This window comes from Gopherus flavomarginatus, chromosome 17 (genome assembly GCF_025201925.1).
Source record: "Gopherus flavomarginatus isolate rGopFla2 chromosome 17, rGopFla2.mat.asm, whole genome shotgun sequence".
In the NCBI taxonomy this organism is placed as follows: Eukaryota; Metazoa; Chordata; order Testudines; family Testudinidae; genus Gopherus; species Gopherus flavomarginatus.
This window is the reverse complement of record NC_066633.1, coordinates 12,795,035-12,814,222: the sequence shown is the minus strand read 5'-3', so window position 1 is coordinate 12,814,222 and position 19,188 is coordinate 12,795,035. Positions and strand designations below refer to the sequence as shown.

General features: G+C 43.0%; 1 protein-coding gene across 1 annotated transcript; it reads right to left on the bottom strand.

Moving 5' to 3' along the window:
- Nucleotides 1–893: 893 nt before the first annotated feature.
- ZDHHC12 (zinc finger DHHC-type palmitoyltransferase 12) lies at nt 894–10,360 on the bottom strand. Its single transcript, XM_050927127.1, has 5 exons — nt 10,261–10,360; nt 8,883–9,019; nt 7,376–7,462; nt 5,439–5,605; nt 894–3,411 (listed from the first exon to the last, which is right to left on the bottom strand). The coding sequence occupies exons 1-5, from the start codon at nt 10,358–10,360 to the stop codon at nt 3,102–3,104; spliced, it is 801 nt and encodes a 266-aa protein (XP_050783084.1). The 3' UTR covers nt 894–3,101.
- Between the last annotated feature and the right edge of the window lie 8,828 nt (nt 10,361–19,188).

The following is a 19,188-nucleotide window of genomic DNA, read 5'->3' as shown; positions in this document are numbered from 1 at the left end:
ATCAAGACCAACTTCATTTGGTGCTCAAAATGCAGAAGTGTGAGTATGTTCTTGTTGTAGCAATGCTGTAATTAGCATTTATTACTATTGAAATATTACATTCTGACTGTGAAACTTTTGCAGAGTGCTGTTGCCTCTTCCGGACTAGGAAGTCAAAAATAGCAACTGTTATTTAAACAATTTCCAAGTGAAGTATGGGGAATGAGTCTTTCATAAACTACTGGGGCAATTATAACATGGTTGCACTTTACAGTGCAGACTGGACTGCTACACATTTATGGTTGTTACTATGTGTAGGGAACAGCACTTTGGTTGTAGGCTAGAGAAGAAATATCCCTGCTGAAGGCTAATGGGAACATGTAGATGTTGGTTTTTCAACTCTTCATCTACAGGGATAGACTTAACCCGTAAAGGATTGTGCTCATTCTAAAGACGGTATCTGACCATAACCAGAGAGGAGTCCCAATTAAATTAAGACTGGCTGAAGTGCTCAAAGAGTTACTTAGGTAAGAGCTTTAGTATATGTACTTGTGTGGAAGAAAAACAGCCCACCCTGATCTTAGCTCACCCATTCCCACAGTCAAGTAGAACAACTGCTGAATGTCTTGCAAAGGGAAATTGACCTACGCTACCAATTATCTCCTCCTAACCTTAAAGCCAGTTTAAGGCAAGGTATACGGCTGTACTGAGCCTTCTTTAAACAGCCATTATCTGCACGCATTTGGCCCCAAATGTGTTTGTAAAACCTTTTACAAAATGTCAAGACTAGCATGTTTCTATGTTTTTTTTACATTCTAACAGATTAAAAGGTGCAGCATAGTGCTACTGCAGGAGAACCAGATGACTCTAGTGAGTGTTAGACCTGAAAAGTGTATAGAGAATAGCAAAAACTAGTTTTAATCTTTTAATGATTTACAATTATTTGACACAGTTCAGAGCATTAAAAAATGTAAAGTGCAAATCTTTCAATGGCAGCCTAGACTTTTTAAAATTCATCATCCCATCAAACAATATCTAACTTGTATGTATTCAGTTATACTGGCTGACAGTTATTTTTTCATGTGCTAGAGCCAACACAGCTAAGTGTGAAGTCTAGTCTGGCAGATACTTCTTCAACCAAACTAAATTCTAATGGCAGAATCCTTTCTTAATGGTGACATACAATCCAGGAAGACCCCATCTTGACATTCACGTACCACCATGTGATAGCATGTTCTGCCCTGTACAAGACACAGCCCTAGCCCCAAGGAACCTGCAGTCTTCCTGGTGTCAGACAGAGACCCTTCTGCTGTCTGAGTTGCTTTTTCGGAGTATAACAATATTCTAAGAGTACTTACCTACCTTGGAACCTGTGTGCAATCTGCCAACGTGCTAGCCATCCATTTTGCTCTTGTATCAAGTAATAACCCGAGTCATGAAAGATACTAAGGCACCAAATAAGCGTACCAGAGTTTTTATAAAACCTTATGATTAGAAATATTTTCAGAATTAAGATTCAGTGCAGAGGGCACTCCTTTTTTGAGGGGACTACTGACACACACTCTTTACCATGCCATATAAGAACTTGTAACTAAACAGGTTCATTTCACTGTCCATGCTGCTTAAACTGAAGAAATTAAGTTTACTTGTTAGTGTCATCTTAATTAAAATGGAAATCTTCCTAGTATCTTTAATACAGTACCTCCACTTGCTTTAACGCTTTAAAAATAAAAAGACATCTTTCTCCTTTTGAGTTAAGTAAAATAAGTTGAAAACCTAACTATCAAATATGGTAGTGGGGAAAACATCATTAAGACATGGAGTTAATAGTACTATTATCAGTGTTGCTCGACCTGTGTATGGAAATAAGGATTCTGGCTCCAGCCCACTGTTACTAGTTAAAAACCATCTCAGAGCATTCAGAAACATCTCCTTCACTGCCACTCACCCATTTACTATTTTAATTTAAGAATATGTAATTGGAACAATATTTTGAGGGAGGCTTTTCCCAAACAAGCTATAGGTGAGAGTTACAGCTGAATAAGTGACATGCAAAAATAATGCAGTTGACAAATATTTTTCTGTCCAAGAACGGTTTAAATCTGAGAAGTCTATATTCACTGAAAACTCATTAATTTCTATATCGAATAGCTGAGTCTATGATCTGTTTAAATGTGCATTTCATTATGTTTAAGTCAATGGTATTGTTTTGTTGACTTGTATCTAAGTAGCCACTGCATCACAAAGCATAGGTTTAACAGTTCAAAACTTGAATTTGGTGCATTATAGCTGTTTCTCAGGCATATTGGCAGTAGTAAAGCTCAAACCTTTGTGGAACGCATGAATCTCCTGCATGCAGTCAAACTGAGGTTTCCTTTTCATTGTCCAAATATTCATGCAAAGCTTTCCATTATTTGCCAACTCTACCACTAAGGCACATCGGTCCTGACAGTAAGAATGATCATGAAGAAAGGCCATATTGCCTAAACTGATTTTGGTATGACTTATCAATAATTAACTTTTTCTTTCTGCTGCTATTCCCTAGAGTGGATATGGCACCAGCTGAGATGGGGAGACTGAGGAAATAAGTGAAAGCTGCTATTCAGGAAGTCCTTGCATTTGCCTCAAGAGGTTTGATGAATATGATTAGCAAAAAGATGTAAAGGACTAGCATACACATTCACTCAGACCAGAAATCACCCCTTCAGTGCTGCCCAGAACCAAGAAGTCATTTTACCTGGATATGAAGACCAACCATAGAGCCACACTGCCACTTATTCTTGTAAGCAGACTTGCCCCTGCGAATGGGATAGTTGTACAACAAGTTGCTGGTTCATTATGGACTAAATTCCCCCTCCACTGAAGCAGTAGGAAATTGGTTACAATACAAGTGCTCTCTCTAAAGAATCAGAGAGGTTGTTCCTGAGAGTCCTACTCTAAATTCCTTTCTTAAAGCCCTCAACACAGATGCACCGTGACAAGCAGCCTCTATTAGTTAAAAGCTGAATGACTAATTCAGCAAGAGGACCTGCATTTCAGCTCACTCTGTAGATGTACTTTTCCCTCTTGTAATCAAACTTGGATTACACCATTAAATCCTGGCTGAATTTACCTTTTTCTAATTAAACATGGTCACTATCCTCCTGAAAGTATATTTTCTCCCATGTAACGAGACGGCAAGCACAGAAGAATCTCCAGAGGTTGAGAATGACACCTTGGTCAAAGGGGTTCTCTGACTCACAATGTCGGAGGTAGGAGATGCGGTGGTGTGACATGAACTCCCAGGTGGTTGTGTTACATGAGACCAGGTACAAGTGTGAAATCAGCAGCAGAAGCACTACAATGGTGAATATGGCTATCACGAGGAAGGACAGGAGAAGGAAGATGTTGTGCTGCAGCCACTCCCAAGACTGTTGGAAGTAAAGGCCTGACCTTTCAATTAAAAGAGAAACATGGCTAAGTCAAACTGGGTTAGATACAGAACTGAAGTTACATTAATCAAACCATCATCTTGACTTACAAATACTGCACTCCTGACTCACATGATATTTCTGCAGTGTTTTACAGCTTCAAAGCACTGTATAAACTTTGACAGTAGCTGCAGTACCAAGACTCAAAGTTAAGTTCTAAATACACTGGAACTGAGATCAGAAAAAGATCTGGGACATCTATACCTGTGTAAAAAATATGTTCCGACAATTAGAGAGAGTCATGTGGTGCTGCATGAGTACAATGCCAGGAGCCACTAACAGAATATGGTTTATGGGAACTTTCACTTGCCTGCCATTTATAAATATAGGTTGCACAATAATTAATGAGGGAAAGTTAAACAGTAACCAACAATGCAAAATTACTTTATATTAATTTAGTTTAAGCTTACAGCTAAGCCTGTTACAATCCCAAATATCAAACTGCATAACTAATCACCTCAGTTCTGTCAACTGAATCAACAGTACATCACAGTTGAAAGTCCCCTCGTGCTCGTACAAAGGGGAAAGAATGGCAGCTGACTATAAATGCAATATACCTACTGCCAGATGCCAAAGCCTGCTCCCTTGTTTTTCCAGAAGTTTTGATGTTGCTGTCACCTCTGGAAAAGCCAAGGTTAGTCTTACCTGCAATATATCTACCCCTCATTTATCAGGGAATGTCTATCCTATATATCTGGTTTTAAGTGCTGTAGCTCAGGTAACTGTTTGTGACAATTTAATTAAGTCAAATTTCCAGCTCTTCAAATGATCCCCCATTCTATAATTGCCTTGTCTGCTCCCACTGCCTAAATGGACTCAGGCTTTAAGTGTTTTAAGGCAGTTGTTCTCAACCAGGGGTATGCGATATTCCTGGGGGTGTAGAGACGTCTTCCAGGGGTACATCAACTCATCTATAGATATTTACCTAGTTTTACAATAGGCTACATAAAAAGCACTAGCAAAGTCAGTACAGCTGCTCCCCAACTTGCGTAAGTTGAATTTTGCACAAAAAAAAAAAGTTATGGAACTTACAGAAGTTTTTCCGTAAGTGCAGGTTTGTATAAGTCAGGGTTGTGTAACCCAGGAAGCGTCTGTACAAACTAAAATTTCATACAGACAATCACTTCTTTGTACTGCTTTATATGTATGCTATACACTGAAGTGTAAGTACAATATTTATATTTCAGTTGATTTATAAGTGTACAGCAGGGGTGGCCAACCTGAGCCTGAGAAGGAGCCAGAATTTACCAACGTACATTGCCAAAGAGCCACAGTAATAAGTCAGCAGCTTCCCTGCCCTGTTCCCAGCGCATCCTGCCCACTGATCAGTTCCTCCCCACACCTCCCAATCAGCTGTTTAGTGGCATGCAGGAGGCTGGAGGGAAGAAGCAAGGGCATGGCAGGCTATGGGAGATGGCGGGGCCTGTGGCAGAGCCAAGGGATTGAACAATGAGCACCTCCCGGCACACTGGAAAGTTGGCGCCTGTAGTTCCAGCCCTAGAGTCAGTGCCTATACAAGGAGCCGCATATTAACTTCTGAAGAGCCACATATTGGCCTCCCCAGTGTATAGTAAAAATTAGAAAGTAAGCAATTTTTCAGTAATAGCATGCTGTGACACTTGTATTTTTATGTCTGATTTTGTAAGCAAGGAGTTTTTAAGTGAGGTGAAACTTGGGGGTATGTAAGGCAAATCAGACTCCTGAAAGGGATACAGTAGTCTGGAAAGGTTGAGAGCCAATGTTTTAAGGAACACCATACCCTATTCTGTAAGTAGCTATGTTACTCCTCAGTGGCAATAATCAGAGTGGTGCTGTGACGAAAGCTGGTTACAGTGTGCAGGCAAAGAGAACATATCATGTTAACTCCAGCCATTGCCATCTTGCTCTACCTAAACCATTCAGTAGGATTTTGGAATGTCCAGCTCTCATCAAAACTCTAAGACTTCAAATACAAACTCCCTGCCAGAGGCTGCTACTTAAAGTACTCACCATGCAACATGAAAGGACCACAAGAGAACCACAAGCTGCACAGCCAGGTAGACTATAAAGAGTGGATGATTCCTCTCTCCTACGCAGTTCTCAATCCAGGGACAGTGGTGGTCATAACGACGTACACAGTGCCGACACAGCTGGCAGTGCTTGGCTCGCATTGGTTGCTGTGGAATAAGCAGATACTAAGAATAGTCTACCCAGATCGAATGCCCTATTTCATAGAAAATAGCTGGGAAGTCATCCAGGTCAATCCTGCAAAGTGAGTCAGTTCCCCCTACTCTCCCTTCAAAAGCAGTTATTTTAATATTTGTATAATGCCTTAGAAAGTAGATTATCATCCCCTTTTACAGATGGGAAAACTGAGGTTAAATTACTTGCCCATGACTGGTACTTTGCTATAAAACTTCCCTTAACTAGCTACAGAATAAAGCTGCAAACACAAAGGGAAGGTATTAGCTGAATCAAGAGCTCAATATAGTTAGCTGTGGATATTTAAGAAAAAGGTGACCAAAGTCTGACAGTGAAAAACTAGGATAGCTGCCATTCACGGGAATGTTTTGAGTATATACAAGGAAAGGTTGTGGGTTTTGTTTTGGTTTTTTTGTTTGTCTGTTTGTTTTTTGGGGGTGTGTGTCCTGTCTTCAGGGGCATGTGGATGATATGGGGAGGAGGGCTGGTTTTAGGATTAATGGGGAGGTATGGCTGGGGAAGGGACCATGGCAACAGGTGACATGCCCCCTTGTTGTGGTACACATATGATCTGCCAGTCTCTTATCTATTTCGGCAACAAGCTGGCTGATAGCTCCTTCTGCTGGTCAGATATTTACTTAAGCTGGAACAACTCTGGATTGTATAAAACTGACAGACTGCGACTGAAAACAGGCATTTCTGGGCTTCAGGGATACATATTCAAGAAATAATCTAACTGGAGGATCAGAAGGGTTGGATGATTGAAGGATGAAGGAGCAAATAGGAGGATGAAGGAGAAAAAAGAGCAAACTATGTTTTCTACAGTTAAAACTAGCTTTTCTTCTTTGAGTGATTGCTCATGTGTATTCCACAGTAGGTGTGCATGCTCGCCTGCACCGGTGCCAGAAGTTTTTCCCTTAGCAGTACCCGTAGTAGGGGAGCACTGCTGCGACCCCTAGAGTGGTGCCTCTATATCACGCTATAAGGGGAGCTGCGCACTCCCCCCACCCTCAATTCCTTCTTGCCAGCCAACTCTTGAAGCACGCCAGTTACGGAACAGGTAACTGTCCTTTCTTTGTTCCTAAGCATCTAAACAAGTTCATACCTGACAGCAATCTGCTCATGCTACACCTTCCACCCAGATGAACTCTACATGTTGACTTTACTAAGACACTTTCAAATGAAGTATTTGAAGATGTAGTGAGGCCTTAGTTGACATGGCAACAAGGAGGCAGGAAGCAGGGTTTTCCCCAGTGTGGAGTAAAAAGAGAACAGTACTTTGTGAACTGCCAAGGACATATGTATTAATCTTGAAAATTAACAGTTTCCCATTTAAAAATGTTTAGTTACACACTCTGCTCAAGTCACCTTTCATCTCAGGATTGTACATGAATCAAAGTTTCTAATTCTGTCTGCTCCTGCCTTGGCTTTTTACATCAAGATAATCCTTGTTTTACAAAAAAAAAGTAATGTTTGATGCCTCCAACCAGTCCAGCAGCCGAGTGATGGCTAAGCATAACAATATGCGAGGCAATAACAAAAGATAAGTAGCCAGATGAGCACCAGCTCACCAAGCAATCACCCTAGTCCCTTGAGCAACTAGGGCGACTAGACAGAAAATGTGAAAAATCAGGATGGGGGTGGAGGGTAACAGGTGCCTATAAGAAAAGTTCCCAAATATCAGGACTGTCCCTATAAAATCAAGACATCTGGTCACCCTATGACCAACTGCTGCACACACATACCTTCAGCATGCAGTATCCACAGCGCCGCAGCCAAACATTGCTTGGAAATTGGGGCATCATTACTCTTTGCTCTTCATTCATCCCTACCTACAAAAAGGTGGTAAGAGAAAAGAGGGGACCTAAGACTTTGTCAAAATGCCAAGCTAAGATTGATTCCAGTTTGTACATACATCTACATACTAGCGCTTATCAAGCTAGCATGAGTATAAATAGTAGCACAGCCATATAACACAAGCAGCAGCAGCCAAGGCACAGTTTAGCAGGGCACAGTACAAACTCGCCTGAAACTGGTATTTGGCATGGCTACTATTTATACTTGCACTAACTCAATAAGAGCTAGTGAAAGTACATGTATGTTTACTGGGAATCACACTTGTAGCTCATAGTGTAAACATAGCCTAAGGATGAGCAGTAAGGTTGATTTGTACTCCAGACTCTAGAGAGAGGGATGTAAAGTGTCTTAGCAGCCATTAGTCAGCTGTCTCTTTTTTCCTACGGTATTACAGTCACAACTCCCTCACAGTTTAGGAACATTAAACAGAGAGAACAATTCCTTGAGAAATACAGAAGCTGTTAAGAGACAAAGAACATAGACCCAACACAATGTATGATAACCTCAGCAATCCAAAGAATCCCATGAAATCCTACTGAATACAATTGGTACACACACGTAACTGTTCAGAGAGTGGGGCTATTTTAGCCATTGATAACCAGATAGTGTGTGGAGACAGAATGACAGCTTTAGCATGGAGCCACATAGGATATAAGTAGTAATAAGACTGCTCTATCTGCCTCAAAATACAGGGGAAATGCATTTGCGTATAAGCAGTGCTAGTTATAAACACAGACCAAAATTCACTTCAGTTTTGGAAGACTAAAGTGATATTAAATTGCTTGTACAAGGCAAGATAAGGTGTCCAAGCATGTTAAAGAAGGATAAATATAAAATACCTGGGAGATATTTCCTTCTAGTTAAAGCACTCATCTGATTTTTGTACAAATCGATCTTTCAAGAGGGATACAGTAACAGAATAATTACCTTGTTCAGTAAACACAGTTGCAAGGAGTACTTTCCTTCCAGCTTGCACCTCTGTCCTGGTTTTTATATGCACAGAAATTGGCAGTAGTGAGGGAACATAAGGCAGCTATCTGTTCTACACAGCATTGTAGCAACTGAGACAAGTGAAGGCATCCGCTCAGTAAAACAAAGTGGGAGAGCATGTGGGTGCTAGGGGAAATTCAGAAGGGGGCATGGTATGATAAATGCACCTAGCAACATTTGTGCAATTCCTGAAGCTTACTTTATAGAACCTAAACTTTGTGACTACTTCTGCTTTTGTACACGTTAAGAGTCTTCTATCCTAAATGTCAAAACAATTTATATTGCATATTCTTATCTAGTATGTTGCAAAGAAAAAGAAAATCTACCGGTTTTATAACCAGGAAGGTTGGTTCCCACTTTCCTTCATTCAGTCAACTATGATGCATGCTAACAGAAAGTCTTTACCTTCTCTTCCTCATCAGACTCAACGAAGCCTGGATCCATGAGAGACACTACAAAGTACAGCAAAACTGAGCAGAGAACCAGTAAGACAAATATCAGTGGCTGCAGCAACTCTCCTTGCTCTTCCTGCTTTCGCAGATCTGAAAGAGGCCACCATAGAAAGGATAAGTCCATGTGAAATGTTTAGGGCAACAAGTTATTCTCCTTGACCTTATTAGTTATGGGATTCAATGTGGGGCTGAATTCCACATCAACCGTGGGAAGTATGCCTCAACTGCTCAGGAAGTTGGGACCCATCACGGCTGTCCCCTCTGCCAAGGGAACTGATTATTTACAAAGAGCCCTTACAACATACTTAAGAGATCAGCAAACAGCTTCCCCCCATTGATTTGCAAGTCCTTCCCCCAGCTCTACCTGTACTTCAATCTCTCTTCACCTTCTCCTGCTGTTCTGCAGTGTGCTGTATGTAACTATTCTAGAATTAATATGATAGCTGCATTTCAAAAGTGCGCATCACTGCAACATCTAGGTGCCAGAGTAAGATTCAGGGTCATAAAAATCCAGTAAAAACAGTATTTATATATGAAGAGCGTAATAGTAATTATGTTAAGCATTATATTCATCAAATACCATAAAAGGTACTTTTTATTATAACCTGCCACGTTTTATAGGTTTTCCATTATGCTGTGTGACTAGATTAAATTGTAAACTCCTTGGAGTAGGCACCAGGTCTTCTCAAATGTCAAATACCAAACCGCCCTCCTCCCAAGCAATAGCAGTGAGGTTTCCCCTCTGTCCAGGTAGGAGAGGGATCTAGTTGCATTGGGTGGGGATATAGCAGTCTCCTCTGCTCTCACTTCCCCAGCTCGGAGGTAATTTTTTCCCTGCCAGATATGATGGTGCACTATTGCCAACTTCAAGTGTCCAAAAATCACAAGTCTGGCTCCATCAAAATATTTTTTAAATCTCTTATTTTAAGGTAACGAGCGAGGGTGGCTTTCTGGTTTTTGAGTCTTCAGAGTTCATATTTTCATGATATTCTTCTAGCCTATGAGGGCCAAACGCTTTTCAAAAAATGAAAGCTGCGATTCTCACAATCGCATAACTCCAGGCAATGCGGCTGTAAGAAAAGCAGCCAATAGTGTGATCTTTGCACTAATAATAATCCTGAGCTGGGTGAGTTGGGGGGGGGGCGCAAAAAAAGGCAAGTTCATGGCAGCAGCCGAGCCCCCCGGGTCCGAGGTGCTGGCGACTTCAGCCTGCGGCCCGGGGGTCCGACGGGCTCATGCCCGGCGCTTAGGGAGCGCCGCGGGCCGGCTCTCCCCTGGCGAGGGAAATCCCAGGGGCCCGATGGTGGCAGAGAGGATTCTCCGGGTCTCACCGGTGCGATGCAGGAAGAGCGCCAGAGTGACCCCCCAGCTGAGCCCCGTGTGCGCCGCCCGCACCAGGCAGCCGCCGCCCCAGGCAGCCCCCTGCCGCATCGCCCCAGCACCAAACCCGGAAGGGCGGGCGGCCCCGGCCCCGGCCCAGCGCGCCAGCTGGCAGGGCAGGGAGCGAGGATTGGCCGGGTGGTTGTCATGGCAGAAGGGGTGGGGCTTGAGCGGGGGTAGGGAGGTGGTTGTTAAACCGCATTAACAGTTGTGTGGCCGCGGGGGCAGAGAACCCCTGGGGTGCTGAACTCATTGACTGCCCTGCGGTGGAGGGGCTCCTTCATTCGCGCTGTGTAAGAGAGGCCTGAATGAGCATATAAACTAGGGTGACCAGATGTCCCGAATTTATAGGGACAGTCCTGATTTGGGGGCTTTTTCATATAAAGGCACCTGTGACCCCCCTACCCCTGTCCTGATTTTTTATGCTTTGCTGTCTGGTCACTCGACTATAAACCTGTATGAAACGCTAATGCTGCAGCGCCTTCTCACCTCACTTCTGGCAGCTCAAGACTCTTTTAGCCGGGATACCCAGTTCCGCTCTCCCCCCAGATCTTTGTTTATGATTACACTAGGAGCGGCTCCTGATGCTATGGGGATGGGCACCATCACAGCCTTGCTTAAGTGGTTCTTTCTAGCTCTCAGATACCATTATATACTGCCTTTTCACCAGTAGTTCTCAGTGCAGTTTACAAACTTTAATATTTGTGAACCTATACCATGACTGTGGTTGTGCCTTTTGTCTATTTGTAATAAGAATAAAACATTTGAAGATGTCCATGGGCAGGTAAAAGTCCCACTGGGAATTTTGTCTGTGAGCACTTGATCCCATTTGACTGATAGGTTGAGGATGGGTAATATAAATGCATTTTTGAGGCAGCTAAAGCAGCCTAGGATAGACTCCAAATTCAGGTCTTCACTTCGCCTCTCTCTGAGACCCGAAGATGCCTCCACTCTGGCTGGTGACAGGTCTGCCTTCACAATATTTGTGGCGCCCATTAATGCAGATTCCAAGGCTCCAAGTGAACCCACTCCATATTCTCACTCCCAATTATACACAATAAAAACAGAGTGTCTATCAACCACAAGTACCTTGTGTGGCAGATTCCCACACCTGTGGCTCCATCCCAATTAGCTATCAGGTTCCTCTGTCACATCCTTTGGTTCCAGGACATGCTCCTCTTCCTTGGTATGTTCAGTCTCTGCAGAGCTATTGATAGCCTGCACCAGCTTGCTTTCTAGCTTGTTTGCCACCCTAGAGTCCAGCTTTAGCATATCAGACCTTAGCTCTATGTTCAACACCCAACTCAGTGAGCCTGTGTGATCCCTTGAGGCAAACAATCTGGTTTCTGATCATAGAACTGAAATCCACCAGCATCATATCTTCCCATCACATCCCGACCCTGGACTTCAGAAAAGCAGACTTTGACTCCCTCAGGGAACTGATGGGCAGGATCCTCTGGGAGGCTAATATGAGGGGGAAAGGAGTCCAGGAAAGCTGACTGTATTTTAAAGAAACCTCATTGAGGACGCAGGAACAAACCATCCCAATGTACAGAAAGAATAGCAAATATGGCAGGTGACCACCTTGACTTAACAGTGAAATATTTGGTGATCTTAAACACAAAAAGGAAGCTTACAAGAAGTGGAAACTTGGACAGATAAATAGGGAGGAGTATAAAAATATTGCTCGAGCATGCAGGGGTGTAATTAGGAAAGCCAAAATACAACTGGAGTTGCAGCTAGCAAGGGATGTGAAGGATAACAAGAAGGGTTTCTACAGGTATGTTAGCAACAAGAAAAAGATCAGGGAAAGTGTGGGACTCTTAACAAACAAGGGAGCCAACCTAGTGACAGATGATGTGGAAAAAACTGAAGTACTCAATACTTTTTTTGCCTTGGTCTTTACAGACAAGGTCAGCTCCGTCACTGCTGTCCTGGGCAACATGGTATGGGGAGGAGGTGAGTAGCCCTCAGTGGTGAAAGAACAGGTTAAGGACTATTTAGAAAAGCTGAACATGCACAAGACTAGGGGCCAGATCTAATACATCCAAGGGTGCTGAGGGAATTGGCTGATGTGATTGCAGAGCCATTGGCCATTATATTTGAAAACTTGTGGCAATCGGGGGAGATACCAGATGATTGGAAAAAGGCAAATATAGTGCCCATCTTTAAAAAAAAGAAGAAGGAGAACCCGGGAAACTACAGACAGGTCAGCCTCACCTCAGTCCCTGGATAAATCATGGAGCAGGTCCTCAAGGAAATCATTCTGAAGCACTTGGAGAAGAGGAAGGTGATCAGGAACAGTCAATATGGATTCACCAAGGGCAAATCATGCCTGACCAACCGGAGAGCCAGTTATCTCATCCTAGAAGATGCTGTGGATATGGAAAGCAGTGGATGTGATATATCTTGACTTTAGCAAAGCTTTTGATATGGTCTCCCACAGTATTCTTGCCAGCAAGTTAAAAAAGTATGGATCGGATGAATGGATTATAAAGTGAATAGAAAGCTGGCTGGATTGTCGGTCTCAACAGGTAGCAATCAATATCTCAATGTCTAGTTGGCAGCCAGTATCAAGCAGAATGCCCCAGGAGTCCATCCTGGGGCCAGTTTTGTTCAACATCTTTACTGGATGATGGGATGGATTGCACCCTCAGCAAGTGTGCAGATGACACTAAGATGGGGGGAAAGGTAGATACACTGTAGGGTAGGGATTGGGTCCAGAGTGACCTAAACAAATTGGAGGATTGGGCCAAAAGAAATCTGATAAGGTTCAACAAGGACAAGTGCAGGGGGTTGGACTAGATGACCTCCTGAGGTTTCTTCCAACCCTAATCTTCTATGATTCTATGATCCCAACGAAGGCTCTGCAAATGGATCTCAGGCCAGATCCTAGCATAAACAATGTTTTTTTTTTTATTTAAGTAGGCATCATAGGAGGCAAAAAATGTAGGAATCTATCACAAGATTCTGCAGTTTTATGGCAACGGTGCTCATGAAGGTCAAATGTGCATTATAGCTACCCGCAGCAAGGACTGGGCATTATATACCCAAAACTAGGGAGTTCCACTAAAACTACCCACAGGGATGCTTGAAGCAGGGGATACAGGATTCTCAAGACCCTGCAGCAGAGCATGTGCAGTGAAAAGTGTGGCTGTTTTGTGAGATGGTCTTAGGCAAAACCAGTTGTAATGCATGCAGCTGTTACACCTGTTGCTCTCCACTCACCCTAGTGATAAATTAAACACTGACTGCACAGGGTCAGCCAGACATGAACTAGCTCCACCCAGGCAGTCAAATCAATACAAACAAAGCTTGTAAAATGCCTGCTACAGCTCATATGTGAGGACCCAAAGCACTGTATGGGTTTTACAAGCAAAGATCTGTCCCAACACCTTTTAACTTAAAGTGTAGACAGAGCCTTGCTGACAACTATGATTTTACACTGTAATTTTTTCCATCCATCATAGCTAGGAAAAAACAGTAGGGTATTGAAAGTATCTCCCTGCACATTTTATCCTCCTCCACGTGGCAAGCAGCTGATTCCTTCCTGTTATTGTTTGCGTATAAACCAGACTGTTTATTTTCCTTCCTTGGTTGTACATCAGCATTCTGGATTATTTCAGGCCATCTGTGGGAATATAGCGAGTCAGTGCTCCCTCTGCTGGTCCCATGACAGTAAAGTGCAAACTGTTAAAGGTGCTCACGGTTGACTATAAATCGTTTATTTGGGACAGCAAAGCTGAAATGTTGAAAATGATTTTTAGAATCTCTAGTTCATTCCCCATCATGTTTTAACAACCTTAAAGCAAATCCAGTAATCTTTTTGTATTGGAGAAAACTTTCCAGGGGTAAGATTGAGCCTACACTAGTGCTTTGCTGAGGATATTAGTTAAAATTATGGAGGAACCATCATAAAAATATGTTTCTAACTCTTTTGGTTGAGCAGCAAAGCTTCTCACAGAGACTCAGTGCAGTAGTCAGGCTGTTCCGTCAGATAGATAAGAGAGGTGGAAACTGCCTTCAGTTAATCTCAATGAGGTATTGATCCGAAGCCTAAGGATGGCAATTTTAAATAGCAAAAACGTTAACTATTTCTGCTACTAACTACTGATCCCTTTAGCAGAAACATTCATCTTCTGTGTGACTGCAGGGGGTGCCCCCGAGTCTGATGGACGGAACTTATCTTTCACATTTGTGACTCAAACTATATATTGCGACATGTAGTGTGCTATTTACCTTGCCCTGCAGCTTTGAAATTGGTACAGAGCTCAAGGCTTTCCTCAACTTAAATTTCAAAACCAAAAAATCACGAAGTGGATAAAATTTGGGCTTAATTCTAGAAACTATCCTATACTGAATTGGACATGAGTTCAGCAGGAGTCTTACAGTATAAAATCTAGATTCTGATGGCATCTACTCAACTTGAAACTTTACACAACCCACCTCACAGCTGGTAGAGGGTCTCTCTCAGTACATACTGAATCACTGCACTACTATATTTCTAGCTCCCTGGGGACAGTACAGATTCATACTATTCCCCCTTCTCACCCTGCCTATCCAGGGCCTGCTGAGAACCTGGCACTCCCACTGAACTCAATGGGAGATGAGTGTACTCAGGAGCTTGCAGGATTGGGTCCTTTAAGTAGGAAGTCACAGTGGCACTTAAGTAGTGTAAGAGAGTCCTTCTCACAGTCAGCTTCCTCACTCAGGATGGTTATGCCCATGAATACTGGGCATATCCACTGCAGATAAGCCTGGTGACACTCTGCCAAGCAATCGGTATAACTGAATATTGTCCTGATTTTCCCATCCACCTCACTTAATAACAATAGTCTTCTTTCCCCCACACTCCCAGTGACAAAAAAAATCATATCCCTTTGGAGTCATGAAAGCAAAAAGTAACTGAACTGGATCAACACACAGCAGTTCCTTCCATGTTTAATTAGACACATGACAACAAATGGAACAGTAACTTATCAAAATAAACCATATTCACAGACAGAGGAGCAAGAGATTGTTAAGCACTAGGTTTAATACAGAGCAGGTATCCCTATGGAAACAACGGAAAAGTTAATTCAATCAGAATAGTAAGGAAGCAACAGATATGCATTTTAATTTAATTAATTAATTAACTTGGTTTCACCATGTACAAGTGTTCAAACCAGACTTCTCAACATCAGGCTGATCAATGGACACAGTGAAAGCAGAAGTTGCTTAATACGACAGAAACTTTTTTAAACAAGGAAATACGTATTTGGTTAATTGTTAGCCTTACTTAAAACATTTATTTGTTTTTAACAAGCAAAAATGACAGAGTTTCTCTCAGTGACAGATATTTGGAGTCAGAATTTAATCTGTAAGAGAGGTGTTTGAGTGCAGCAGGAATTCTTCCATCTTTACTTATAAGTGCTGCTTTCCTATCCAGCCCCCAATCTCGCTTTTCATCAATCACTGATAAAACCATTATTCCTCTTGTTTTATACACTCTGGTTGTCTTGGAGACAAGTGGTTCCTACTACTTTTAATTCTATCTTTTTGAGCACAAGCCATCGTTTAGCATCTGACTACCCTCTTTTGTCTGTGTGTTCACTGCACCACCACTAAATGTTAGGATGTACATACCCTAATATTCAGGGCTGGGTGTGCTTCAGCACAGGAACCAGAGTGCTTAGTTCCCAGGATGTAAGTGGTAAGGCCAGTACCCTGTCTGGAGTAGTTAAGAGTTATAATGTGAATGGGGAAGATGAACTATCGATAGTGTTGTGTTCATGGTCTCAGATTATCAGTGCTGTACCGGTCTTCTTAGCCCTGTACAAATTAACTATTCTTGTGCTATTAGGTGTTGCTAGTTAAGGCTACACATCTTGATACGTCAATACATAGAGGCTATTGCTCCTACAAGACTTGCTAAGGGCTGAACACCTACTGTAAAATGTCTTTCCTGTTGACTGCACTGGGAATGGAGGGCACTCAGCACTTTGGAGGCTCAAGGCTATGCCATTGTCTCTGACAAGTGAGACCTCTAGCCAGGGTGCAGGTTACCTAAACTCCAGGTGGAGGGTCCCTTGTCAGTGCCGTCTTTGTGGAGAAGCACTGATTTAAGCACTCATGTTATGTTTGCCCTACTGTTTAACATTCAGTGAAAATTGAGGTTGTGTAGAGGAAGGGGATAAGCCTCAGTCCTGGGAGGATACTGTGAGAGGAGTCTCTCTGCCACATCATTTAGTACTGAATGCCTCAGAAATCACTCTCCAGCCTTATTTCAATTGGCATTGACAGTCCCTGTCTTAGTTTTCTTACTTGGCTCTGCTCAGCGCCGCTCTGGTTAACTGAAATTTCCAGCTAACATAGGGATGTGTATGTCCTCAGGGCTGCACTGAGGAAGCTTTACCCTGGTGGAGCAGGAAGGCCCAATAGGATTGATCTGCATAGGCTAGCCAGCACACTCAGGGCAGCCCTGAGAATTCAAACTCCCTATCTGTGAAGGGACCAGGTGTTCCCAGAGACAGTCACAAAATCAGAATTGCACCATGTTGTGTGCTTTGATGAGAGATAGCTGGAGATGGCAGGTCTGTCTCAGGATGGACCCATGTATAATAATTACTTAGCACCTATTCACCTCCAGAAGTGCTTTACTGTCATGGATTAAGCCTCACTGTGTCCCTAGGGAGCAGACAAGTAAATAGTTATACCTATTGTTTTTACAGATGGGGAAACTGAGGCACACAGAGCTCAATGACTAGCCTAAGGCTACAGAGCCAGTACTAGAACACAGGAGTTCCTGGATCCCAGGCCTGTGCTCAGACAAAACCCTTCTTTCTCTTGTGCAAGTACCTGTCTTGTATAGATCCTGACTAGCTTATGGATATTGCCTCCTCTACTCCTCAGGCATTTATAAACTGTATAGACCAGAACTCTCTTGTCAGATTACCCTGTGTGAATCTATCAGTCCTCACAAACACAGACTGACTTTGAAAAGATTTTGCTTACAGTTCAGTCTCAGGCCCATCTCCACACCCAAGAGGATCTTAGGAATCGTCCTAGGGTCTGTCTCTGAAGGGCTTTTGCTGAGTTAAGGCTCAGCTCTTGTTCTGGCATTCACTTCTCAAATATGGAGTGACCTCTCATCACAGTTAAATTTGTGGAGGCATCAGACAAATTTAAATCATCTCCTGCCCCCATCCTGCCTTTCCCCACACCAGCCTCTGCCCCTGCCATCATCCTGCCTTCCAATCTTCTTAAGTTATTTTTAAAGTTATCCTAGGGGCTTGTATCCAGTGACTGTGTCAGCAACACTGCCAATAGCAGCAAGGATAAGACAATTCTAGCTATGGTGTTGGGGAAAGGAGTGTGTGCAGATGGATGATCAGAAGATAAGTTTTACATTAAAGAGTGTCAGTAAGCAGAGAGCAGATGAGACTGTTCCCTGTCCAAGCTGGGTCTGTTAACGTTGTTCTCCACAAACTATGCCCTGTATCTCCTTGGGCCTGGAGGAACAAGTGCCAAGCCAATGCAGATGGCAGTACAAGATCTCAGTCACATGTGGGCAGAAAGTGGTAGATGGCAAAGCTGAAGCAAATGTTCCATCTCTCCCTGCACTCAGAACCAGGTCGAGCAGACAAGTCATAACAGGAAGGACAAGTCGCACTGTGGGGAGCTATGAACTAGGAGCACTGTTCAGCTGGGACCTCCTTAACTTTCCCATTGAGTTACTGATCCCTCTGGAGGTCAATTACATCTATACAGTGACTGGCTTCTCAGGAAGCATGGGACATAATCAAACTGTGCAAAAACAGCAACTTCCTGTAGTTGTGTCCCAGAGCTGGGGGTCACACCTGCGTCCTCCAAGCTTCCACACCCACTTGTCACATTAAAACCCTGGTTACAACACAGAAGACCCTGACACAATTCAGTCTCGTAACAGATGGAAACAAGCCAGGTTTTAACTGTGTTCCTAAAACACAGCGCTATCCTGCTAAAAGCCAAGGCTAGACTACGGTTAAAGCATCATTTGGTTCTGGCTATGCTGCAAGGACAAATCCTGCATTAACCATGGTGGGGAACTACTGAGTGGTATCAGCTCCACCAACATAGCAGTTGTCAGTGCACGGAGGGGACCCTATCAAGCTCCTTGTTGCTCTCACATCTGTGGTACTCCAAGAGATAGGCAGAACTGCAAGTGCTTTAGGCTATCTGCATCAGCACGGAATGGAGAGTTACATGAACAAATGCTAAGCCCAGGCTCTCCATGGGCAGGGAGACAGGTGAGCAATGTTTGTAGCCTCATCTAGTTCTGCATCTAATTGAAAGATTCACAAGCATGAGCATGTACAAACACTTTGAAATCAGCTCCCTGTTCTGAAGCTTATTCAGATGCAAGTCCTTGGGGGGGGGGGGGAGATACATTTGAAGCAAAGAACCTCAAAAGTACAATTTGTCAAGTTTTCCAAAACATATGAAAACAATCAAAAGTGACACAAGTATATATATCTATATATAAGTTTGAAAAGTATTTAAAAGGAATCAAACAAAACAAACAAAGAAAGCCCAACATCAAAACAAATGACATAGGGTTAAAAAGGAAAAAAAATACATTAACACCATCTGGGCAGAAAAACTAAACCTCTCCAGGGCAGCTGGGTTCTGTCACTTAAAGTGTCACTTCGTTGCTCTAAGAATTGTCCATACCATGCACAATGACCACAGCATTTACCCCGAGCATTAGGAGAACCTCAGCCATAGCAGCGAATCAAATCAGAGCGCGATAGATAGGAGAGAGCGGCCTTGGGACAGTGGCTGTCTCAGTGGCCTGAAATGTGCCAGCTTAAGTAGGCCAAATCTCTCCTGGTTCCTCCTGGGTTCATAGCCATTTCTAA

What these genes read in the sequence shown, in the direction of transcription:
- ZDHHC12 (XM_050927127.1), bottom strand. Translation starts at nt 10,360, where the DNA reads ATGCGGCAGGGGGCTGCCTGGGGCGGCGGCTGCCTGGTGCGGGCGGCG. An exon ending in GTGGATACTGCATGCTGAAG is followed by an intron (nt 5,606 to 7,375) that starts GTATGTGTGTGC and finishes CTTATTCCACAG; the next exon opens with CAACCAATGCGAGCCAAGCA. An exon ending in TGGTCCTTTCATGTTGCATG is followed by an intron (nt 3,412 to 5,438) that starts GTGAGTACTTTA and finishes TTTAATTGAAAG; the next exon opens with GTCAGGCCTTTACTTCCAAC.